This window comes from Bos javanicus, chromosome 15 (assembly GCF_032452875.1).
Source record: "Bos javanicus breed banteng chromosome 15, ARS-OSU_banteng_1.0, whole genome shotgun sequence".
Classification (NCBI taxonomy): Eukaryota; Metazoa; Chordata; class Mammalia; order Artiodactyla; family Bovidae; genus Bos; species Bos javanicus.
The window spans coordinates 14481464-14507418 of record NC_083882.1 but is presented as its reverse complement, the minus strand read 5'-3'; the positions used below and the strand labels follow the sequence as shown (position 1 = coordinate 14507418).

The following is a 25955-nucleotide window of genomic DNA, read 5'->3' as shown; positions in this document are numbered from 1 at the left end:
CTAGCAAACCTGAGTGGCATACAGACAGACTCTAGGATTACACAGATGAATAGGGGAGAATCCTTGCTACTAAGGAAGAAAGCACTGAAGAGAATCTACACGTAATTAGGTTGTTACACAGTACAGTTTGATAAATACCAACCTGGTAGAAGAACCTACGTTAAAGTGATTAGCAGTTCTTGGGGTGGGGAAGATGAAACTAGCTGAGTGGTGAAGGAATAGGAAATGCTTGTCCCAGAAGACGCAAAGGGAGGAGAAAAAGGCACCGCAGGCAATTTGGAATATGTGTCAAGACAAGTGCTTTCAGAAAACTTGAAATAATTTGAAATAGGCAGAGGTAGTGTGAAGGTAGAGTTCGGTTAGGTGAATTGTTAAAATATGACAAAAGAGGGAGAATATTAGGGTAAGATTGTCATAGAAGTTAATGGGGAAAAATTTAGGGAGACAGTAACAGCAGAATCACTTTGGCGAAAATACACCTTTTCCCAGTTTCACCTTTTGGTGACTGTTGCTAAAATTTGTTTTAGTGAGGCCAGAAGTGGTTTTCAGGGTTTCAGCACAATGAAGGCACAATGAAGTGTGTGGAGAGGTGAGAGAAGATTAACAGGAAAGAAGGAAGGTGACAACTGGAGTTATCCAGGAACTAAGTCAGTAAAAGGGAAGATAAAAGACAAGCTTAGCCTATTACGTGTAAGTAGATGGATGAGATTATATCAGTCAGTTCAGTCACTCAGTAGTGTCCGACTGTTTGCCACCACATGGACTACAGCACACCAGACCTCCCTGTCCATCACCAACTCTGGAGTTTACCCAAACTCATGTCCATTGAGTCGGTAATGCCATCCAACCATCGTATCTACTGTTGTCCCTTTTTCTCCCACCTTCAATCTTTCCCAATATCAGGGTCTTTTCAAATGAGTCAGCTCTTTGCATCACATGGCCAAACTATTGGAATTGCAGCTTCAACATCAGTCCTTCCAGTAAACATTCAGGACTGATTGTAGGATGGACTGGTTGGATCTCTTTGCAGTCCAAGGGACTCTCAAGAGTCTTCTTCAGCACCACAGTTCAATAGCATCTCTTTCTTTGGTGCTCGGATTTCTTTATAGTCCAACTCTCACATCCATACATGACTACTGGAAAAACCATAGCCTTGACTAGATGGACCTATGTTGGCAAAGTAATGTCTCTGCTTCTTAATATGCTGCCTAGGTTGGTCATAATTTTCCTGCCAAGGAGTAAGCATCTTTTAATTTCATGGCTGCAGTCACCATGTGCAGTGATTTTAGAGCCCCCCAAAATAAAGTCTGTCACTGTTTGCCCATCTATTTACCATGAAGAGATGGGACCAGATGCCATGATCTTAGTTTTCTGAATGTTGAGCTTTAAGCCAACTTTTTCACTCTCTTCTTTCACTTTTATCAAGAGGCTCTTTAGTTCTTCACTTTCTGCCATAAGGGTGGTATCATCTGCATATCTGAGGTTATTTATATTTCTCTTGGCAATCTTGATTCCAGCTTGTGCTTCATTCAGCCCAGCATTTCTCTTGATGTACTTTGCATATAAGTTAGATAAGCAGGGTGACAATATACAGTCTTGATGTACTCCTTTACCTATTTGGAACCAGTCTGTTGTTCCAAGTCTGGTTCTAACTGTTGCTTCCTGACCTGCATACAGATTTCTCAAGAGGCAGGTCAGGTGGTCTGGTATTCCCATCTCTTTCAGAATTTCCCACAGTTTATTGTGATCCACACAGTCAAAGGCTTTGGCATAGTCAATAAAACAGAAGTAGATTTTTTCTGGAACTCTCTTGCTTTTTCAATGATCCAGCAGATGTTGGCAATTTGATCCCTGGTTCCTCTGCCTTTTCTAAATCCAGCTTGAACATCTGAAAGTTCACGGTTCACATATTACTGAAGCCTGGCTTGGAGAATTTTGAGTATTATTTTGCTAGCATGTGAGATGAGTGCAAGTGTGCGGTAGTTTGAGCATTCTTTGGCATTGCCTTTCTTTGGGATTGGAATGAAAATTGATCTTTCCAGTCCTGTGGCCACTTCTGAGTTTTCCAAATTTGCCGGCATATTGAGTGCAGCACTTACACAGCATCATCTTTTAGGATTTGAAATAGCTCAACTGGAATTCCATCACCTCCACCGGCCCACTTGTCTTCACATTCCAGGATGTCTGGCTCTAGGTGAGTGATCACACCATCATCATTATCTGGGTCATGAAGATCTTTTTTCTACAGTTCTATATATTCTCGCCACCTCTTCTTAATATCTTCTGCTTCTGTTAGGTCCCTACCATTTCTGTCCTTTATCGAGCCCATCTTTGCATGAAATGTTCCCTTGGTATCTCTAATTTTCTTGAAGAGAACTCTAGTCTTTCCCATTCTTTTGTTTTCCTCTATTTCTTTGCACTGATCACTGAGGAAGGCTTTCTTATCTCTCCTTGCTATTCTTTGGAACTCTGCATTCAAATGGATGTATCTTTCCTTTTCTCCTTTGCTTTTCGCTTCTCTATCAGATCTAGTCCCTTAAATCTATTTCTCACTTCCACTGTATAATCATAAGGGATTTGATTTAAGTCATACCTGAATGGTCTGGTGGTTTTCCCTACTTTCTTCAATTTAAGTCTGAATTTGGCATTAAGGAGTTTATGATCTGAGCCACAGTCAGCTCCTGGTCTTGTTTTAGCCCAACTGTATAGAGCTTCTCCATCTTTGGCCGCAAAGAATATAATCAGTCTGATTTCGGTGTTGATGGTGATGTCCATGTGTAGAGTCGTCTCTTGTGTTGTTAGACGAGGGTGTTTGCTATGACCAGTGCATTCTCTTGGCAAAACTCTATTAGCCGTTGCCCTACTTCATTCTGTACTCCAAGGCCAGATTTGCCTGTTACCCCAGGTATTTCTGGACTTCCTACTTTTGCATTCCAGTCATCTGTAATGAAAAGGATATCTTTTTTGGGTGTTAGTTAGGTCTGTTCATCTTCAACTTCTTCAGCATTACTGGTCGGGGCATAGACTTGGATTACTGTGATACTGAATGGTTTGCCTTGGAAACGAACAGAGATCATTATGTCGTTTTTGAGATTGCACCCAAGTACTACTGCATGTCAGACTCTTGTTGACTGTGATGGCTACTCCATTTCTTCTAAGGGATTCTTGCCCACAGTAGTAGATATAGTGGTCATCTGAGTTAAATTCACCCATTCCAGTCCATTTTAGTTGGCTGATTCCTAAAATGTCGACGTTCACTCTTGCCATCTCCTGTTTGACCACTTCCAGTTTGCCTTGATTCATGGACCTAACATTCCAGGTTCCTATGCTGTATTGGTCTTTACAGCATCGAACCTTGCTTCCATCACCAGTCACATCCACAACTGAGTGTTGTTTTTCCTTTGGCTCCATCTCTTCATTGCTTTGGCTCTCGTCTTTTTGGAGTTATTTCTCCCCTGATCTCCAGTAGCATATTGGGCACCTACCACCTGGGGAGTTCATCTTTCAGTGTCCTGTCTTTTTGCCTTTTCATAACGTTCATGGGGTTCTCAAGAATACTGAAGTGGTTTGCCATTCCCTTCTCCAGTGGACCACATTTTGTCAGAACTCTCCACCATGACCGATCTGTCTTGGATGGCCCTACACAGCATGGCTCATAGTTTCATTGAATTAGACAAGGCTGTGGTCCTTGTGATTAGATTGGTTAGTTTTCTGTGATTGTGGTTTTGAGATTATATAGGAGTTGTGATTAAACTTAATTGGGAGAAAAAAATAAATAATATTAGGAGAGATGTGTTTTTCACCACTCTTAAAACATCATTTGGAGACTGAGAAAGGAAAACGCCTATAAATGTTGACTTGAACTGAAGTCTGCCAAGGCCATCTAGCCGAAGTAGTTACTGGGGTGTGGTTAACCCTTAGTCTTTTAAGGTAACCTGGACAGAAATCCTGAAAGTGAAGTGGCTCAGTTGTGTCCGACTTTTGCGACCCCGTGGACTGTAGCCTACCAGGCTTGTCCACCCATGGGATTCTCCAGGCAAGAATACTGGAGTGGGTTGCCATTTCCTTCTCCAGGGGACAGAAATGCTATAGAGTTTTTAATAGAAAACATATTTTTATATCTAAGCTCAGCTTTAAGTGGATTCTCAGCTTCCAGAGTACTCTTAAGAATATCTAGAATGCTTTACACGTCAAAGTGTAACTCTTTTAACTTGATCTTTTAAATCAAAATGTCTAATTTGGAAGTCACTATGTCTCAAAACAAAAATGACAATTTATCAATGTATAATGGCCATGCTTTGATACTTTAACTGTCATATCAAAAATAAGCCTGGCATTTATAGCAGAATTTATAAAGCACTTTAGCTTAACAGACAACTGCTCATAAAATAAGACAACAGAAGACCTTTTAAACCTACAACATGAACTCAGGCTACTCATAATGAGATTTCAGAGTTGTGAATATTAACAGTTTCTGTGTATTTAACATTGATAAATCCAGCATGGGTACTCAGTTGCTTTAGTTGGGTCCGACTCTTTGTGACTCCATGGACTGTAGCCTGCCAGGCTCCTCTGTCCATGGGATTCTCCAATCAAGGATACTGGAGTGGGTTGCCATGCCCTCAGGGGATCTTCCTGACCCAGGGTTTGAACTCAGGGCTCCTGCGTTGCAGGCAAATTCTTTACTGCAGAACCAAGGGGATAGCCCTGGACCCAGTTTAGGTGTAGTATAAATGGAGATGCTTTTAGTAGGCAAGGATTTTTCTTAGGTAAATTCACAAATAACACAATCTGTAAATAGCAGTTGAGGTGTAAATCTCAAATGTGAACAGTGTGGAAGTAGGTGATACATTTGAATTGTTCTTATAAGCCTTTCACTGCAACAACAGTAGGAAGAGTGACAGCTAGCAGCTAACATTTATTGAATGACTGCTATGTATCAACTCACTAGTGGAGAGTATCAGGAAAATATTAGCAAGTATGATCAGGCATACTGATACAAAAGTATATAGTCAGCATAGTGTTGTAACAATATCTTTCCTGTGTGTGTTTTTTTTTTTTTAATTTGTTTTACATTTTCGCATTAGTTAATGGTCAGTCTTTGCTTTTCGCTCAGCTGGTAAAGAATCCACCTGCAATGCAGGAGACCCCGGTTTGATTCCTGAGTTGGGAAGATCCCCTGGAGAAGGGATAGGCTACCCACTCCAGTAGTCTTGTGCTTCCCTGGTGGCTCAGCTGGTAAAGAATCAGCCTGCAATGCAGGAGACCTGGTTTCAGTCCCTGGGTTGGGAAGATCTCCTGGAGCAGGAAAAGGCAACCCAGTCCAGTATTCTGGCCTGAGAATTCATGGATTGAATAGTCTGGTCAACACACACTTAATGTCACTTTGGACTTAACAAGCTAGTCTCCTAATTGGTCTCTCTGGGTTTTTATCCAGGCCCATTAACAAACTTGCTCTTTATTTATTTTTCTTAGAAGTGTTTTATGATTGTTTCATAGATTTCCTATGAGATTTATTTTTGGGAATCATAAAATGAATACATTCATGCCCCTTTGTGCATCTTCCTGCTTTTGTCTTCTACTCTCACTCTTTCACACACACATTTTGAGGTTATAATAATGTGTAATACTTGTGTAGCACTCATTATCTGGCAGGCATTTTAAATACTTTTCATATATTAATATGTCTAATCCTTAAAGTAATTTTATGAGATTGGCTTTAGTATCTGCATTTTCAAATGAGCAAAATAAGGTACAGAAAGGTTAATTCAGAATTCTGCAACTAGCAAATGTTGTGCTTTTATATTTCTGTGTACTATAGTATCTTGATGGGCTTTGGAGTTTTTAGGATTTGTTCATATATTTGCCAGCTATAATGAACAGTCCTGTTGTGATCATCTCTGTATGTTCCTTATGTGCAAATTTTTCTCTAGAATGGTAGTTTTCAGAATGGTCTGAAGACCTTTGAGGAGGTCTTCAGTATCCTTCCTTACCCAGCCACTTTGTGGGAAACCAGATTCTTTATATACATCAACCAAAACAAGGTGAATACAGAAGCAGATAAAATCTAGCAGCCTTCTTTTACGTCAAGAATTAAAGAGATTTGCAGAAATGTAAAACAGTGCCACTTAATTTTTTGGGTGATATAGTTAATTTTTATTCAAAAATTATATTTATGCTAACATGGATTTATTATTTTTAAGGTAGTAAATATCTTTAAATTTTCTCAGTTTTAATTTTGTCATGTGATAAATAGCAACTGATGTAACCCACTTATAAGGAAAAGCTTGTTGGGGTCTTAAGCAATTTTTGAGTGTAAGGGCTGCCTGGCACCAAAAGGTCTGAGAAGCAGCAATTTTACAAGTGATGGTTGGGCTGCGAATTGCAACTCAGTAATGGGTTGTAGTATATGTTCAGAAACTGAGAACACTTTTTTTTTTTTAAGAGAATACAGAGAAAATAGTTCAGTTAATAATTTAATGAAATACTGGGTCATAGAGTAGGTGCATCTTTGGCTTTATTTGGAATTGCTGAATTGCTTGCCAAAGTGATTGTTACAGTTTGCGTTCCCATCAACAATCTCCTTTAGTCTATTTTAATAGGTCTATCCTATTTTAACAGGTGATGTGTCTTGTTGTTGAGAGGTTCTGTGAAGTGATATCCTGTTATTTGTGCGCCCTCTTCATTGATGAAGATGCTTTTTTTCTTTTCATAATTTTGCTAATCTTGTGGGTTTTGTTATTCTATGAAATGCCCGTTGGTAACTTTTGCCTGCTTTCGATTTTTTTTTAAAACTGATTTATAGTCATTCTGGATGTATTCTAGGTGTTTATTATCTATCAGGAGTATTCTAGTACTCTTTGGTTTGTCTTTTTATGATATGTTTTGATGAACAAGAGTTCATTGTTTTAATGTAATAAAAGTTATTCTTTCTTTTAGGATTATTATTTTTTGGTTAAATTCTTCCTTGGTTAAGTTCTTCCAAAGCCTTAGTGATATTCTTCCATATTTTTCTCTACATGTTTTAAAGTTGGGGCATATTGTCTTTTATTTGCTTGAAATTAGTGTGCTGTGAGGTAGGGATCCAATTTCATGTTTTATTTAAGATGCACAATTATTTCAGCATTACTTGTTGAAGCTCATTCTCTCCCTAGCAGTTTACCATTCCAGCTGTCAGTATATTAATTTCCATATGTGTGTGGCTGTGTTACTGGGCTCTTTGTCCCATTGTTGTATTTGTCTCTGCCTGTGTCTCTACTCACTTTCCTAATAATTTTGATTTTTTTTTTTTAATCTAAGTGCAACTATCTGCCTTGTTCTTCAAAAGAAATGCAGCTATTCTTGATCTTCTGCTGTTCTTCGGTGGAAATTCTAGAACTTTATTGAACAGAATAATTCAGTATTATAAACACTATGAAGTTTTCCTATTTTGAAGAATATTTATATAATTCATTGAACAGATTAAGCATTTATTATCTGTTTGGAACTTAAACTCTTAATAGGATGACTATGTTTTTTCAACATCCAATTTTTCTGTGCCAACTGTGCCATCAGTCAGTTCTGACATTAGCTGGAGATAGTGCAGTACAGATACTAAGTCTCACAAGACTGGCCCCATTTCAGTTGCCACCTGCAAATTCCACATGTCCCCAAGGAATCTATTTCTTCCCAGCCAACTGCAGCTTAAGGAGTTCTGCTAACTCTCCCCCATCACATTCAGTAATTTGCTAGAAAGACTCAGAATTCAGGAAAACACTACACTTACAGTTAAAACTTTTTTCATTTTAAATAAAGGATACAACTCCAGAACAGCCAAATGGAGAGACACACAGGGTAAGATGTAAACGAGCTTCTGTGACCAATCTGGACACTCCAGGGGCCTCATTGTTCAAGAGTTTTTTTTATGGAGGTTACATTATGTGGGTATGATAATTTAAATCATCAGCCATTGGTGATCGGACTCAATCTCTAGCCCCTTCTCTTGAGGGCTAATTGCCTGGTAGGTTTTTGTTTTGTTTTGTTTTTACTGTCAGAGGCCCCACTATAACAAAGACTGTCCATCACTTAAAAATTGTAAGAGTTTTTAAAATCTCTGTCAGGGATATAAACTAAATATATAGTTTTTATTTTTTCACAGGACATAGAGATAATAAATATATCATGTAGGAATAAGTGTTTTTAAAAGGGTAAGAAGATAGAATGACAAAGGGTGCAACTTTAGATAGGCAGGGAAAACTCACAGACTTCTCTGGGGCTTTATCTTGCTCCTTTATCTGGGACAGAATCTTCTGCCTTTTAACTTTTTTAAATTTATTTTTAATATGGAGCATAATTGCTTTATAATGTTGGTTTCTGCCATACATCAGCGTGAATTAGCCATAGGTATACATATGTCTTCTCCCTCTTGAACCTCCTTCCCACATCCCACTTCTCCAGGTTGTCACAGAACACCAGGCTTGAGCTTGCGTCATACAGCCAATTCATACTATCTGATTTACATATGGTAATGTATATGTTTCAGTGCTACTCTCTCAATTCATCCCAACTTCTCCTGACTAAATGTAAGACCAGTAACTGTAAAACTCTTACAGGAAAACATAGGCAGAACACTCTGACGTAAATCACAGCAAGATCCTCTATGACCCACCTCCTAGGATATTGGAAATAAAAACAGGAATAACCAAGTGAGACCTAAATTAAACTTTAAAGCTTTTGCACAGCAAAGGAAATTAAACAAGGTGAAAAAACTTTTGAAAAAATATCCAAAAGACAGCCCTAAGAGTGGGAGAAAATAATTGTAAATGAAATAACTGACAAAGGATTAATCTCCAAAATATACAGGCAGCTCAAGAAGACATACAGGTCTACTATATATTAATAAATCTAGTAATAAACACATGAAAAGATGCTCAGCATTGTTCATTATTAGAGAAATGCAAATCAAAATGGCCTCATGGACAGAATGGCCATCATCAAAAAATCTACAAAGAGTAAATGCTAGAGAGGGTGTAGAGAAAAGAGAACCCTGCTACACTGTTGGTGGGAATGTAAATTGATACAGCCACTATGGAGAACAGTGTGGAGATTTCTTTAAAAAAAAAAAAAAAAAAACCTAGGAGTGAAACTACCATATGACCGAGCAATCCCACTGCTGGGCATATACCCTGAGAAAACCATAATTGCAAAAGACACAGGTACTCCAGTGTTCATTGCAGCACTATTTACAATAGTCAGGACCTGGAAGCAACCTAGATGTCCTCTGACAGATGAATGGATAAAGAAGTTGTGGTACATATACAACGGAATATTATTCAGCCATAAAAAGGAATGAGTTTGAGTAAGTTCTAATAAGGTGGATGAACCTAGAGCCTGTTATACAGGGTGAAAAAGTCAGAAAGAGAAAAATAAGTATAACATATTAATGCATATATATGGAATCTAGAAAAAATGCCTTTTCATTTTGATTTTCTTTCTGTGATTGTGGTTTTCATTCTGGAGGCTGTGGGAAGGTAGTTCTTCTAGCTTCTTTTGTCTGCTCTCTGGTGGATGAGGCCAAGAGACTTGGGCAAGCTTCCTGATGGAGGGACTAGTGGTGGGAAAGACTAGATCTGACTCTGGTGGGCAGGGCAAACGTTCGGTAAAGCTTGAATCCAAGTATCTGCTGGTGGGTGGGGCTCTGTTGCACCTCTGTCAGTCCTTTTGTCTGAGGGACCCAGCCCTGGAATCTACAGACTTTAGGTAGGACTGACCTCCAAGACCTATATGCAGGTCAGGGAGCAACAGTTAGAACTGGACATGGAACGACAGACTGGTTCCAAATAGGAAAAGGAATACCTCAAGGCTGTATATTGTCACCCTGCTTATTTAATTTATATGCAGAGTACATCATGAGACACACTGGGCTGGAAGAAGCACAAGCTGGAATCAGGATTGCCGGGAGAAGTATCAATAACCTCAGATATGCAGATGACACCACCCTTATGGCAGAAAGTGAAGAGGAACTAAAAAGCCTCTTGATGAAAGTGAAAATGGAAAGTGAAAAAGTTGACTTAAAGCTCAACATTGAAGACCATGGCATCTGGTCCCATCACTTCATGGGAAATAGATGAGGAAACAGTGTCAGACTTTATTTTGAGGGGCTCCAAAATCACTGAAGATGGTGATTGCAGCCATGAAATTAAAAGACGCTTACTCCTTGGAAGAAAAGTTATGACCAACCTAGATAGCATATTCAAAAGCAGAGATATTACTTTGCCAGCAAAGGTCCGTCTAGTCAAAGCTATGGTTTTTCCAGTGGTCATGTATAGATGTGAGAGTTGGACTGTGAAGAAAGCTGAGCACCAAAGAGTTGATGCTTTTGAACTGTGGTGTTGGAGAAGACTCTTGAGAGTCCCTTGGACTGCCAGGAGATCCAACCAGTCCATTCTGAAGGAGATCAGTCCTGGGTGTTGTTTGGAAGGACTGATGCTAAAGCTGAAACTCCAATACTTTGCCCACCTCATGCGGAGAGTTGACTCATTGGAAAAGACTCTGATGCTGGGAGGGATTGGGGGCAGGAGGAGAAGGGGACGACAGAGGATGAGATGGCTGGATGGCATCACCAACTTGATGGACATGAGTTTGGGTGAACTCTGGGAGTTGGTGATGGACAGAGGCCTGGCGTGCTGCAATTCATGGAATTGCAAAGAGATAGGACTGAGCGACTGAACTGAACTGAACCTCCAAGAGGGCTTACGCCAGGGGGCCACCTCCCAGGCCTGCTGCAGCCAGTGCCCCTGTCCCCTCTGTGAGCCCCTGCCAGCCCACGCCTCCCCAGGAGACCCTCCAACGCTAGCAGGTAGGTCTGGTTCAGTCTCCTGTGGGATCTCTGCTCCTTTCCCTGAGCCCTAGTGTTCATAAGATTTTGTTTGTGTCCTCCAAGAATGGAGTCTGTTTCCTCCAGTCCTGTGGATGTTCTGCAGTCAAATCCCACTGGCCTTCAAAGTCAGATTCCTTGGGGATTGATCTTTGTCAGATCCTTTTGTGAGATCCCCAAGTTGGGAAGCCTGATGTGGGGCTTGGAATCTTCACAACAGTGGGAGAACCTCTGTGGTGTAATTGTTCTCCAGTTCGTGTGTTGCCCACCTGGTGGGTATGGGATTTGATTTTATCATGGTTGCATCCCTCCTTCCATCTTGTGGCTTCTCCCTTGCCTTTGGTATCTTTTTGGTGGGTTCCCACATCCTCCTGTCCACAATGGTTCTACAGCTAGTTACAGTTCAGTGCTTTCACAGGAAGAGATGAACTCATATCCATCTATTCCACCGTCTTGAACCAATCTCCCCTTACCTCACTGACAGACTTTCAAATAGATAACTGAGTGGTGTGTGGAAGGGAGCTTTCCGAGCAGAGTAAATGTAGCAAATGAAAATGGAGTGTACTGTGCATTGTAGAAATCCAAAAGTTGGTCAGTATGGCTGGAAAATCTGGGGCCGGAGGGAGGGTGGGTAGGTAGTTTAGAGAGAGACTGGTGAGGAATGAGGTCAATGTCAGCCTGGTGTCAGATAATGTGGAGCCATGGTAAAAATTTTGGATTTTACTTTGTGACGGAAGGCAGTTGGGAGGGCTTGATTAAGGACATTACTTGAATTATTTTCTTAATCATAACAACTACTATCTGGAAAATGGAGTTGTGGGGACTGTGGCAAGAATGGTTCGGGGGGGAGGGGAGCTGTTATGGTAGTCCAGACAGAAAGATCACGGAGAATTAGTAGTGGAATTGATGAGAAGTTGTAGAGTTTCTGACTATATTGTGAAGACAGAGACCCAGCAAGATTTACTGAAAGATTGGATGTGGAATATATAGGAGAAATGACTCATCCACGGGTTTTGACCAGATCAGCTAGGTAGGTGGTGGTAGCAGTTATTGTGCTATGCTTATGAGAGGAGTTGGTTTGAGAAGTAGATTCAATAACTTGGTTATAGACACATTCTTTGGGATACTCATTGACATCCAAGTGGAGGAAGCACGTAGGAAGGTTGATTTGAGTATGGAGTTTCAAGAGGGAAAAGTGTGTATTCCATACTTGGAAGTTATCAGCAAACAGAGGCTTTTTGAAAGCCCTGAGAGTTGATGATATCATCAAAGGTATCCATGTAGATGGAAACAAGAGGAGGAAAGACTAGGCTTTAGAGAAGTCCAGCATTAAAGTTAGAAAGGGGAAAGTGAGAGAGAGCCAGAGATTCTGATGGAGACACTGGTGTGTTAGAAGGAAAACCAGATTGTGGTGTTCCTTCCACTGAAGAAAGTGTTGGGATGAAGTGATCTGCTGTATCACGTGCTTCTGGGAGATCAGTGAGTTCAGCACTGTGAAAGTCATGGGTGAGCTTGAAAAAGTGTTTCTCTGAATGAGTGAGAACTCGAGTCTGATTGTTGTTGAGTTGTTAAGTCATGTCTGACTCTACAACCCCACGGACTGCAGCACACCAGGCTTCCCTGTCCTTCACTATCTCCTGGAGCTTACTCAAACTCATGTCCATTGAGTCAGTGATGCCATCCAACCATCTCCTTCTCTGTCACCCCCTTCTCCTCCTGCCCTCAATCTTTCCCAGCATCAGGGAATGAGCTAATGAGTCAGATCCTCGCATCAGGTGGCCAAAGTATTATAATCTTAGGTGTTTATCTACTACCTTACCATCTTTGTTATTTAGTCGCTCAGTCCTGTCCGACTCTGCAACGCCATGGACTGTAACCCACCAGGCTCCTCTGTCCATGGGAGTCTCCAGGAGAGAATACTAGAGTGGGTTGCCATTTCCTTCTCCAACCTTACCATCTTAATCATTTATAAAGTACAGTTCAGTAATATTAAATATATTCACATTGTTGTGCAACAGATCTTCAGAACTTTTTCATCTTGCAAAATGGAAACTCTGTAACCTATTAAACAACTCCCCTTTGCAACCTTCCTCAGTCTTACTAATAACCATTTCTACTTTGTTGCTATGAATTTAATTACTTTAAATATCTCATGTAAATGGAATCATAAAATATTTGTCTTTTTGTAACAGGTTTATTTCCCTAAGCATAAATCCTCAAGGTTCATCATTATGTAGCATGTGATGGGATTTCACTTCTAAGACTGAAGTACCACATTTTATCCTTTACAATTTTTAATAGATACTTTGTATATGTAATTGTTATCAGTTTCTTATTTCTTGGTTTAATTTTATTTCAGAATAGTTCTTATAATTAATTTTTATAAAGCTGTTTTATTTTCTGTCTTGCTTTTGTTTTGGGGTGACTTCCGATTCTTTGCTTCAGACTTCTGGCAGCAAATGAGGACAGTGTCCAAAGCATTCATAGTAACACTGACTTCATTGCTTAAACCCTGATGTTCAAAATGAGGTGACAGACTTAGAAAATGGAATATATTTAGAATTACTAGTCCAAAACAATTCATTATAACTTGCCTTTTTATATTAAAAGACTTTGCATAATTTTTGTCAATTGACCCAGCCCAAGCAGTATTTTGATGATATATATGTAACAGATTTTTTTGAGGTTGGAATTACTTTTATTGGAGCGAGAAATACAAATTTTGAACTGTTCACTTTACAAGGTCTAGTAGGTGATGAATTTAGCAAAGATTCTCATTTTTTGATTTGGGTGTTTTACTTTTTGGTTTTTGGTAAATTATTTATACACAATCCTTTTGTTAATATCTGTACCATGTTTGGTAATACTGATAAAATTTGTTTTGAAAATCATAAGTTTATTTGCTCATGGTTTATATGTTCATTAAATGCTTCCTAACCATTGTTATTTGAATAGTACTTAAATGATAGGATTCTCATAGGTATGGAGATAAAAGGCTCTCTGTGAAGAATAGTACTTAAAGTTATGTGAATATTCATGGTGTTTTGCGAGAGCTTTGGCGATATTATATATTTAAAGAATTGAAAGACACCCTGTTTTCCAGCCACCTCCAAAACTTGATGTCAGTTTGCCCAAAAGTTGCAAGCTGTTAGTCCTTGTTGCATGTGAACAGACTTTTCACAGCAGAGTAGCATTGATTTGAGAACTTCTTGAGATATATCTCCTACTCTTTCCAAGCCCTTTTCCCTCGCTTTTAGTTTTCACAGCCGTAGTGTGTGTTTTTTATTTGCTTTCTTAAATCAGCTGCAAAATTGCACGGCTTTTATTGTAGAAATACAGTCCACCATTTTTAATAAGAATTAGGTAAAATACGGTTATTTTGATGGCCTCTGTTTATCCCAGGAGGCATTGTTCTGTATTGTAAATATTCATTGTTCCTTTTTACTTTTCTGGACTCAGGTTATTACAAGTATACTTTATAATCATAGTTCCCCAAAAGTAAGAGTTGAGAACCTAGTTTACTGTGGCTGTTTGAATAAGAAAAATGGATGTCTTAGTTTTGAGCAGCTAGGAGTCATATCTTCCACTTGAGCTTTTCCCACTCTGGGTCTTTCTACCAGCACTTGACCTACAACAAGCAAAATATTATCATGCACTGAAAATCATCATGTAAAACATAATCCCAAATTAAACAATATGACAAATGACAAAATGATGTATATGTGGAAATAAAGTTTTATATTTAGGTGTTTGATAAGACTTAATGTTTTCTAGTAGCTCCTTCCTTTTTTCTCCCCTAACTGAATGTAAAATTTTTGAGATAAGGACTATACCTTATTTTCTTTCTGTATACCCCCAGAGTTTTGGATATTTGATAGATACTTAGGAAGTATGTAGTTGACTGGGAATAGACTAGTTTAGTCTCTTTGTAGCAGTTCCTGATACTGTAAGAAGATAGTTATTTACTTTTCTGAATATATATCTTACAGTACGTATTTTTAAAAGAAAGTAAATTCATTGTGAGTACCACGTTTAAGTATTTCTATGGAGCAATTGTATTCAAGTTATGTGAACATTATTTCCTTTTTATAGTATTTGGCATATGGCTACATTTAGACATGTGGAAGCACTTTAAAAGTTTTATTATTTTCGAGTAATGATTAAATTCTGTTGTGTATGATCATTGACTTTTTATTTCTTCTTTTGTCGCTATCAGTGGAACATAGGTATATATTCATAATACATGTGATTTAAAATTTTGAAAGGTAATTTCACATTTTTATTTTTCAGAACATCTTAGCAGAACCATCAAAGTCTAATGGAAGTATGGTTCGCCATTCCTCATCTCCATATGTAGTATATCCACCCGATAAGCCTTTCCTTAACAGTGATCTGCGACGCTCCCCAAATAAGCCTACGTTTGCCTACCCGGAAAGCAACAGCAGAGGTAATAGAGCCTAAGGAAATAGGTGCTGCCTTTGTGTGTGTGTTGTCGTTTAGTTGCTCAGTCGTGTCCGACTCTTGCGACCCCATGGACTGTGGCCCACTAGGCTTCTCTGTCCATGAGATTTCCCAGGCCAGAATACTGGCGCGGTTTGCCTTTCCTTCTCCAGGGGATCTTCCCAACTCAGGGATCAAACCCAGGTCTCCTGCGTTGGTGGGCAGATTCTTTACCACAGAGCCACCAAGGAAGCCCTTTGTGTGTTTACTCAGTGCTTAAAACTCTTAATTTATGTTTTCCATTTATTTTAAAATTATGTCCCTCTTCCTGTTTTGTGTTTAATCTATTCAGTTGCAATAGGTCTTAGTTGCGGCATGTGGGATCATTGTGGCATACAAACTCTTTGTTAGGGCGTGTGGGATCTAGTTCCTTATTAGAGAGAGAGAGAGAGAGTGTGTGTGTGTGTGTGTGTGTGTGTTAGGGCGTGTGGGATCTAGTTCCTTGTTTGTGTGTGCGCGTGTGTGCATGCATGCTTAGTCACTCAGTTGTGTCCGACTCTTTGCGACCCCATGTACTGCAGCCCTGGCCAGGGATCAGACCTAGGCCCCTACACTCGGGGTGTGGAGTCTTAGCTGCTGTGCCACCGGGGAAGCCCTACCCGTTCCTGTTTTAACCTCAAAATATTTTGCCTTTCTTTTGTTCCCTGAGTAAACATTATCATCCACCTAATCATCAGGACTAAGCTATGAATTATCTAGGACTGCTCTTTTCATTTCCAGCACCACTCAGGAACCAAGCCTTGTGTTTTGCTTCTGAAATGCCCCCCAAACTTACTGGTTCTGTCTCTCCATTCTCATTGGTTGGTTCAGGTTTTCATCATCTAGTGCACTGATAATTGTAATACAACCTGTACTCATACCCAGTGAAGAGCATTGCTGCCACTTGCTGTTACTCATCGTCTCTCCCACTTTAAAAGTTTCAGCATCTCTCCGTGCCTTAAATAACACTTGTAGATTTCTTATACCCTGGACTGTACCTGCTTTACAGTTTCATCCCTGTCAGCTCCTCCATTCTTCCTTACCCACACATCCTTTGCTCTACTTTGAAATATGTTTTTTTCCTGAAACTTACCATCTGTATTAGTTTTCTTGCTGCCTTAACAAATTACCACAAATTTAGCAGCTTTAAATAACCAAAATGTATTGTCTCACAGTTTCTGTAGGTCAGAAACTTGAATGAGGTCCGCAGGTTTCTCTATTTGGGGTCCTGCGAGGCTGAAATCATGGTGTTGACTGGCCTGTGTTCCTTACTGGAGAGTCTAGGCAGCACCTTCTGCTAGCTCATTCATGTTCTTGGCCAGTTCAGTTCCTTGTTGTTGTAGAACTGAGGTTCACTGTCTTGCTGACTTTCGATCAGGGCCAGTCCTTGTTCCTAGCAACTGTCTGCATTCTCGCGCTTTTCTTAAGGTCCCGGTAGGAATGGTGGGTCAAGGCGCTCTCATACTTCAGATCTCTCTGATATCTCTTGTCCACTTTTAAGGGTTCATGTGTTTAGTTACGTTGAGCCCACTCAAATCATCAGAAATAATTTCATTATCTGAAAAGTCCATAGCTTTAATTACATCTTCCAAAGTCTTTTTTGTCATGTAACAGGTATTCAAGGCTTCTCTGATTAGGACACAGGCTTCCTTGGGTGTCCTTTCTGCCTACCACGCCAGCCACATTAAGTTGACAAGCGTTTCTCATGCTGTACCCTTTAGTGAAATTTTCTGTTGTAGAATTATACTCTTTCTCTGAAACCGAGATTATGTATTTCTTCTGAGAAGTCTTCTCTACCAACTCCCTCTACCTCTCTCTTTCCTCACATGTCTCTTCTGGACCCTCTCCGGCCTTTGTTCATGTCTCATAGCCCCACACTTTGTTTGAGGGGTGATGGTTTCTGTCTCTAATCATCCTGTGTTAAAAGTTGGTATCATTGGATTGATACTGAAAACAACAGTAAAACTATAATGGATCTTACTAATTATCCTGGGGCATTGCTAAATAGTTCATAACACCACATTCTGAAAGAATAAAAGAAACTTACTGCCTTCCACATTCTTTTTTCTCTTGTTTACTTTCTTCTTCTCTCCTTTTCCCTGCCCTCAACTCTCTCATTCTTGAAAGCCACTAATTACTCACAAGCAGAATTTAGCTTTATTGTGAACACACTAGATAAAACCTTTGCTAACTCTTCACTAAGTAAATTTGCCCCATTTAATTTTTGTTATTCTTTAGTAATTTGCTTTTCTCTGAACTTTAAAAAAAAGGTTGCTTTCTTTTTAATATGAATGTAAAGATCAGAATTAGATGTAATACCATGGTTGGTTTGATATCTTATTCTTAGACTTTGTGTTCCTGCTAGAACTCCGGCATGTTTTTGTGTATGCTTATTTTTTTTTAAGAAATTATTAATAAAATTTAATTGATTTTTGCTCCACTGTCGATTTCAGCTATTTATTTTTGCTTTTTTGGATATTTGAAAGTTACACAACTTTTGTTATTTTTCTAAATTGCCAGTCTTTAACTGCTGTATTCTGATGAGTAGCACTTTATCAATTGTTTTATCAACCATTAAATTAGCAATTTCTTTATCATCATCTTTGAGATACAGTGTTTTCTAAGATGTTTCTTGGTAGAAATCCTTAAAAAACACTTAAATTTTTAACATTCTTAAAAGACCTCAGATTAAATTTATTTCAGCAAACAGTTTCAAGGCCCCATTATGGGCTCAAATTTACATTCATAACCATACTTGGATACTGTTATCTTCCTCGTACTCCATTATACAGTCAGTGCATAGTTTATAAAATAGTGTTACTGTGAGATTAATTTTCAAGATATTTGCAATGCATTTCTCAGTTGAAACAAAAGGGTGCCTAAACTAATTTGCAAACACCTGTTTAACCCATACATGAATAAAATATAACACTTCTTTCATCTAGAAAATCATTAGTAAGTATAATTGCCACGGTACAAATGATTAAACACAATTTTAAAACATGAATAAAATGCAGTAACATTTCAGACAAAGCAAGTATATTTCATTTAAACCTCTCAGAAAAACTGTATAAGGTGGGTATATTGAAAATGACTGATGAAGAAACATCTCAAAGCTGGTCACTTTCACATAGGCAGTGTCACAACCATTTTCTCTTTCCACTTTTTCCCCAGTTTGCTGAACGAACCTTCAGATATTGACTGAATGAGTGAAGGCTTATTTTGAATGAATACTCAACTATGATAAACTTTTTCTTTTCTACTTAGTAAATGTTTTTTTCTCACTAATACATGAGAGGGGGAAAACTAAACCTTTTTTAGTTTAGTTATAGTTTAGCATTTTCATTAATAAATAACCATTTCACTTTGCTATCTGAAAATCACTTTGAAAGTGTAATTTGACTAATGCCATGGAAAGAGATAATTAAAGAGCAGTTAATTCTTAAGAACAGTTAACTGTTCTTCTTGTAATTCTCACATTAATTTTAAACTTTAGAAAGAAATGAACAAATTCGAAATTATTACTGACATCAAAAAATGTACTATGACAACATCATTCCAAAAACTTTCACTATAATTTTAGCTCATGTTATTCAGTACGTTTCAAATGATAGTAATGTGACGAATGGCTTAGATGCTTAAAGCTAGATAAGCAGCTGTAAGGCAGTTCTACTAGGCCAGTGCCTTCTAACCTTTAATCACATACCATAGTACCTGTGGACAGTAAAATGGTAATATGTGTACAGCAGGCTGAGATAAACTGGTGGGGCTGATGGCAGCTAATCTGAGGTCTTTTGTTGTCCCAAAACAAAAAACCTTTTTGTTGTTATTCCCCATAAAAACTGAGAGAAAAAACATCTTGATGTATCTTTTACAAATTCAGTGATTTGGGGACCAATAAAGGAGTCAAATTATAGCTATTCTGTTAGATATTAATAACAATTTACTGTGCATCTGATTGTTCTCCTTTAAAGTGTTGGTTCTCAGATTTTTATTTTTTTATTTTTGGTCTAGGAAACTCATTACGTGTGTATATAAGTTTTTCAATGAAGGCTATTTTCCCAAATTTAAAAAACATACTACAAAGAGTAACATTGTTTTATTTTACACTGTGTAAATCTCTTATTTCTGGCTTAATAGAAGACAGCTTAACTCACATATCTACTTTTGCATTCCACTTATGATGATAAATTATTTTGATTAAAGTGTGTGGGAAAGAAAATCGGGCCTTCCACAGGCATGCAGTTGGAAAAGGAGTAAAATTTTAATACTTTGCTAACAATTTGTGGCTATTCTTCCTTGATACTTCATCGCAACTTGGCAAATAATAGTTTCTTAAAATTTTGTTGGAATGTGGATTATGAAAACAAAGGTTTTCATACTCTGGGACCTCGGGACCATCTACATTGTCGCAGATTAAATTTAAGATTCAGAAGCAGTTGTAATTACAACTGTTATTTATTACAGTGGCATCTGGAGAAATCCACATTCAGAGTCCTGAAGTTTTTTCTCATGGTCACACAAAACACACTTCTTCCTCCAGCAGTAAACTGCACAACTAGGCTTCGAGACAAGGGCTCTTATCTGGAGTCGGTTCCACAAACACTTTGTGCCTGCTCAGCCAATCATGATATTTCCCATAAAGCACATTGTTTATACAGCCTGGGCAGACTGGTACAGCAGGACTCAGTGCCCTAGTCGTACAAAGCTACCTTATCAGTTAGTAACCTAGAGAACATTCCAAAAGTGAATTCCTACAAGTTAAATGTTCAAGCCTGTCAACTTTTTTTATTTTAGTGCTTTTCCACTGAAATCCATTGGTTTTGTTTTGAACGTTGCATTGCTCTTTAGCCATGCATGATGTTTTTAATTGTATTGACTTATCCACACTTTCAAATCTGATGTTTCATTAAACAATATCAAAAAATTAATTTGCTAATATCATTGATCTCAGTAGAAGAAAATCTTGATATTGGGGAACTATAACTCTCAAAACAGATAACTTTTAATATTTTAGGATTTTCACTTGAATTTTACCACTGACAGCAATTATTTTCAGATCTTTGAAGGCCCAGGTCATTCCAGAAATTCAGGACAAGCTCATTAGATTCTCAGAATGACTACTGAATTCCTTACATCTGAGTAGTCTTGGTCTAACAAAAATGCTTTCAAAATAAAATTGGTGTTTCCTTAAAGGAAATGGTTTTTGTTCTGTTCGGAAGTCAAACATTCATACATCACGACAATTGGCCTTTGTTATGTACTTTACAGATGTGTTATGTATTTTACGCAATATTAAGTGGATGTGTACTCAAGGCTTGAGATTTGATTTTCACTGCTTTATCAAGGGCAATAAACACACGACTTTGTTTTTTGTTCCTGGGAGCAGTGGTGAAGAGTACAATGCCAAAACTATAGTGCCAGGACCTTGATTTGTGCTAAAATTAACAATTTTACCCAGCATTGTTTTTGCATCATCTTTACAAATAACACAGTGGAAAGAGTAAATATTAAAATCTCAGTATTAATAGTATAATGGAAACAAACACTAGTGATCTCACAGATCTCACAAATACAGTGATCTCACAGACCTGGTAATAAGCACCCCCCACCATAGGGCCATATGCTGTGCTTTGAGAAGCAACATAATAAAGATGATGAGTACATGCAGAGTAATGTTTGTTTCTGTAAATATTTTTTACCAGAGGTAGGAAGAGTACATAATAGCTTCTCTTTCCAGAAACTAGATAGTAGCTCCTTGAAAGCAAGGACTTGTAACTTTCTCCTTTATCTTACAGAGTGCTCTGTAAATGTTTGTTGGACTGAAATTTTGATCAGAAATTAAACTGAAACAATGCCTGTTGGAATGGAGATTGGGAGATTTATCCATATTTTTGATGTGGGCAATGAAGAAGGAGCATTCTTTGAATCCAAGATTTCTGTTGTGGATAAAAGATGGTGTGATTAAGACAGATTATAGGAAAACTGGGATCTTTCCAAGAAAGATAATTTAATTTTGGCTATATCAAATTTGAGATGCCTGTGAGTTAAGTGGAGGTGACTAGTAAGCAAAGGAAAATATAAGTGTAGTGTAAGAGAACTCTGCACTGATGAACTCAGACATGAACAGGTATACAACAGTGAATGACGCCATGTGTATGGAAGGATTTCTCTGGAGAGAGAGTAGAGAGGGAAAAGGGTACTGGAAAAGAGCGCTGTTTAAATGGTGAACTAAAAAGTGGAAATAGCCAAAAGGCTAGAGAGATACCAAGACAGAAAAATACTTGGGAAATCGAAAAATGTGTACTAGTGATTTGGGTCTCCCCCTCACCCTACTTAAGCTATAGCAAACATGCTGATACATTAGTGATAGAAATATTCTAGATAACAATAGACCCAACTTTGTTGTTAATGAGGTGATGCTGAGATCTGCTAGACTTAATGCACCCCTCATGCACCCCAAGTTATGAATGAGTAACAAACTGGGATTGTAAAGAGGAGAAAGTCTTTGTGTTTTTTAGTGCTCCTAGATGTTACTAGAGAGTTTTCAAACTTTTCCATGTTAGAACCACCTGAGGATCTTCTTGGATCCATAGCTTTCATTCCAAATGTCCTTTGATATTTTTAGTTTACTTGTTTTTATGGGTTATGTTCTGGGCATTAGGATTTTTTAAAGCTCACCAAATAGTGCAGGAGAAAATGCAGCAAACGAAGGGAATCACTGCCTGTCTTAGGCAAATGGAATGAATTATAAATTAGTAATAGGAGGTTTAATCTTGTTAAATAAAAGAATTCAAGAGGTTGCTGCCATTTGTTTCTAATTTTAAATTAATCATGGAGACTTTCCTAGATACGTTTGTTGAACATTATCTGCGTACCACCTATGTACCATACAGAGTATGTAGCGTTGGAGTTTCAATTATGAATAATAGGTTCTGTCTTTCCAATATGGAGTTCACATTTCAGAGATGATGAAGTAAAGTTTAAGGAGAACTCAATATCTGTCTTTAATGCTAAGGTTTCCAGTTTTCTCTCATACTCAGCTATCCAAAATGTATTTAATATTTCAGATGTGTGTTCAGGTTACTGAGGGTGAAGAGGATAAAAATTTTAAATCTAGTGTTTGCTGTGAAAGGTCTGTTTGTGAAAATAAAGCAAATAAGTATGACATTGTATTTCAATATGTCACTCTTTTCCATCTTTCAGTATTTGAATATACTTCTTGTTCTAGAAATGTATTTCCACTGTATCCCTTCCCAGTAAATATATGAAGTTAAAAATCTCTGAATTTTTCATTATTCTTTTCTACATAAAATATTTTTCACTCAAGGGTCTTTCTAGGTAATGTAGTTATTTGAACATAAATGATGCAGTGGTACAAGAGTTCACTCACATACTTTTCTACAAGAAAAGAAAAACAAGACCAATCATTTTGTCACCTAGAATGTTTTTCTTTTAACTCTTAAAGTGAAGATGTAAGTCTTAATAAAGTAAGTTATTTAATTGTCTGGATCAAAAAAACCCAGTTTTTTAACTGGAAAATAAATAGATGGAATAAAAGTTTGTCATATTTCTTACATGAACTCTTTGTGTAAAATTTCATTTTTGACATTGAAAATGTTTTCAGGGATGTGTGTGCATATGAACTTAGGTTTTTATATATTTTTAAATATAGGTCATTGGTAGAATAAAATCACTTTTTGTCTTCACAGTACTAGATTTATTTAATAAAACTTAGAATGGAAAAAGCAGCCAATAAAAACTTAAGTTATAAGAAATTCCCAGTATGAAATTAGCTTTGGCAAAGAGGAATCTTTTTGGTTTACAAACGTGCAAGGAAGGATTGAACAACCAAGAAAAGAATGGCAGATACACAGATGGGCTTTAAGAACATTGGAAACCAGGTACTCAGACATGGCCAATAGTTTCTCTCCATCTGTTTGTTTGTTGTTTTGTTTTTTGTTTTTAATTCTTATAGCTAACTTCACTCTCTAGCCACAGACTCGCTTTTTCCATATATCGGGAAACATGGCTACTAAAACTTGAGTTTTAAGTTAACTTCACCTTTTTGGACCAGAGTCCAAAAATCCCAAGAAGAGAGCCGTTGTCTGGGCTTCATTTGAGTGCCCTTGTAGGTCAGTCAGTGGTGGCCAGGTTTGTGAGAGAATACTAAACGAACACATCAATTATAGTTACAGCCATGTTGATGTAAGAAGAAATTACCAGGAAAAGAGGTGAATAACATAAACAGTTCACTATACTTATAGTAAAATAAAATAATGAGAAAGCCAAGGAAATGAAATTAGAAAACATAAAGTGAAAAAGTAGGGCGACCTTTATCACATAGGATGACGAGTGTGACTGTGTTTGAAAAAACAACTCAAAAGTCAATTTATGCTCAAACAGAATGACACAGATTAAAAGTGAAAAGTTGGCAGAGACAAGTAAGGAGCATAGCAAATAAAAAGGATGATGGCAGTATTACTGTCAGACAATAGTGTAATAGACAAATAGACAAATGTATAACAAAAGAAGTAAATAAAACCCAGCTTTAAAGCAAGAAAGAAATACCTAGGTGCCAGAAATACAATGAATTTAAGGCTGAAAGCCTCGGAGACACTATTAGGAGTCTTGATACCGTATAAAAGCCTTAGGTATTAGGGTACAGTAGGGGAAAATGGCATCACCGACTCTATACTCATGAGTCTGAGTGAACTCCAGAAGTTGGTGATGGACAGGGAGGCCTGACCTGCTGCGATTCATGGGGTCGCGAAGAGTCAGACATGACTGAGCGACTGAACTGTGGGGAGAAGTTGGGATTTTAAATCCAGGTAGCAACTGTAGATAAAAACTTTAGGCCCAGATGAAGTGACTTCCTTTGGAAGTCTAATTGGAGAAAAGGAACTGGAATAGCCCAGCTCCCTGGCCTGGGAAGGAGGCTGTGGTAGCAGAGTCCCCTGTGGTATATCAGCCTAGGCTTGTTCTGTGTGCTCTGCTAAGAGAATACTTGAAGACCTGAGTAGAGCTGTGCAGTGTTCCTCAGTGGAAACTTTAGTATTATGAATATCACTTAAAGAATAATGTGTGAGAAGTGTGCTTTTTCTTTTAATAGAAAGCTTCACTCAGATAAAGGATGGCCTCACCATATCAACTAGTAATAGATTGTAGAGCTGTAAAAATAGGAAGTGTGCAGCTGGTACAGAAATAGACATTAGTGGAATAGAAAGTTCATAGACAAGTATGTATAAAGATGGAGTTCTAGAAATGTACCTATAGACTGACATGGAGAAGTACTAAACTTATGGATTGTAGTAGTTGGAGGGAAATTCATATAATCTTAAATACTTTCATTTTCAAGCAAGAAAAGAATAAAAATAATTGAATATTGTTAACACTGCTGTATGATATATAGGAACTTAGGTTTATATGAAATTCATATATCACAATATTTAAATTTTTAATAGAAATGCAAAATAAAATAACTGGAGTACCCTGGGTTTCTTAATCAGAATGGCAGTGACCTTGTAATTAATAATGGTCTGTATTGGCAAATACAGGTACTTCTGATAAAAGTGTAAATTGATTCAGCCTTTTTTTTTTTAAGGTATTTTGCTCTATTCAGGAACCTTTAAATATAAATAGTCTTTGATCTAATAACTTTGTTTTTCAACTCCTAACTGATCACAGGGAAATTATCTCTTAAGTAATGACCAAAATTGATAGTCATTATCTCTTGGTAGTAGTTCTTCTCTTTGTTGTATTTGCCTTCTACAGTGAATATGTATTATAATTAGAGGCGTTTTGAGGGGCAGAGTGCTTAGGGTTTTTTGGAGATCAAAAAAATAGTCCTTTCTGTGCTTGTATGTGTGTGCTCAGTCATACCTGACTCTTTGCAACCCCGTGGACTGTAGCCCACCAGGCTCCTCTATCCACGGGATTTTCCAGGCAAGAATACTGGAGTGGTTTGCCATTTCCTTCTCCAGTTTTTGTGCTTAACTGTTTTTTACTCTATAATTGGATTCTTCATGTGATCTTATTAGTAAAACAAAAGATTGATAGTTAATAATATGCCTTAGCACAGTTCGTGGCTTTTGTATGATTAGCTAAATATTTTTACCATTTTATAAAATCCTTAAAATGTTTTTACCATGGCAGCATTTCAGAGATTCACAAGATGTCTTTAAAGAGATTTTTTAAAAACAATTATCCTCCATCAATTTTATTTTTTATTTAGATGAATTTATTCTTTTTCAGTAAACTTCTCCATGGATAGTATCTTATGATATCCATATTTGTATTTGACAGCTATATTTTCTGCTCTGAAGAATCTTCAAGATAAAATTCGACGTTTAGAACTTGAAAGGATTCAGGCAGAAGAAAGTGTGAAAACCTTGTCTAAGGAAACGATTGAATATAAGAAAGTATTGGATGAACAGATACAAGAAAGGGAGAATTCAAAGAACGAGGAATCAAAGCACAATCAAGGTTTGTTTAATTATGAGGGAAATAAAACACTATCAAAATAAGTATTATGAAATTACTCTTTAAAAAATTACTCTAAAAGAAATTCCACATCAGTGTTTTCTAGTGCTTAGTGTCTTCTAGCACTACAAAACTGCAT

At 37.7% G+C, this 25955-nt stretch overlaps 1 protein-coding gene across 3 annotated transcripts in view; it reads left to right on the top strand.

Moving 5' to 3' along the window:
• CEP57 (centrosomal protein 57) overlaps nucleotides 1–25955 on the top strand; it is a 41513-nt gene that overhangs the window by 1281 nt on the left and 14277 nt on the right. The window contains exons 2-4 of one of the 3 annotated variants that reach the window (XM_061440164.1): nucleotides 9880–10837; nucleotides 15146–15302; nucleotides 25640–25819. In XM_061440164.1, the coding sequence (XP_061296148.1) occupies nucleotides 15182–15302; nucleotides 25640–25819 (301 nt within the window). In that variant the 5' untranslated portion in view covers nucleotides 9880–10837; nucleotides 15146–15181. Of the gene's footprint in view, nucleotides 1–2116; nucleotides 2195–9879; nucleotides 10838–15145; nucleotides 15303–25639; nucleotides 25820–25955 lie in introns of all 3 variants that reach the window. The other 2 variants (XM_061440165.1, XM_061440163.1) reach the window with 2 other exon arrangements.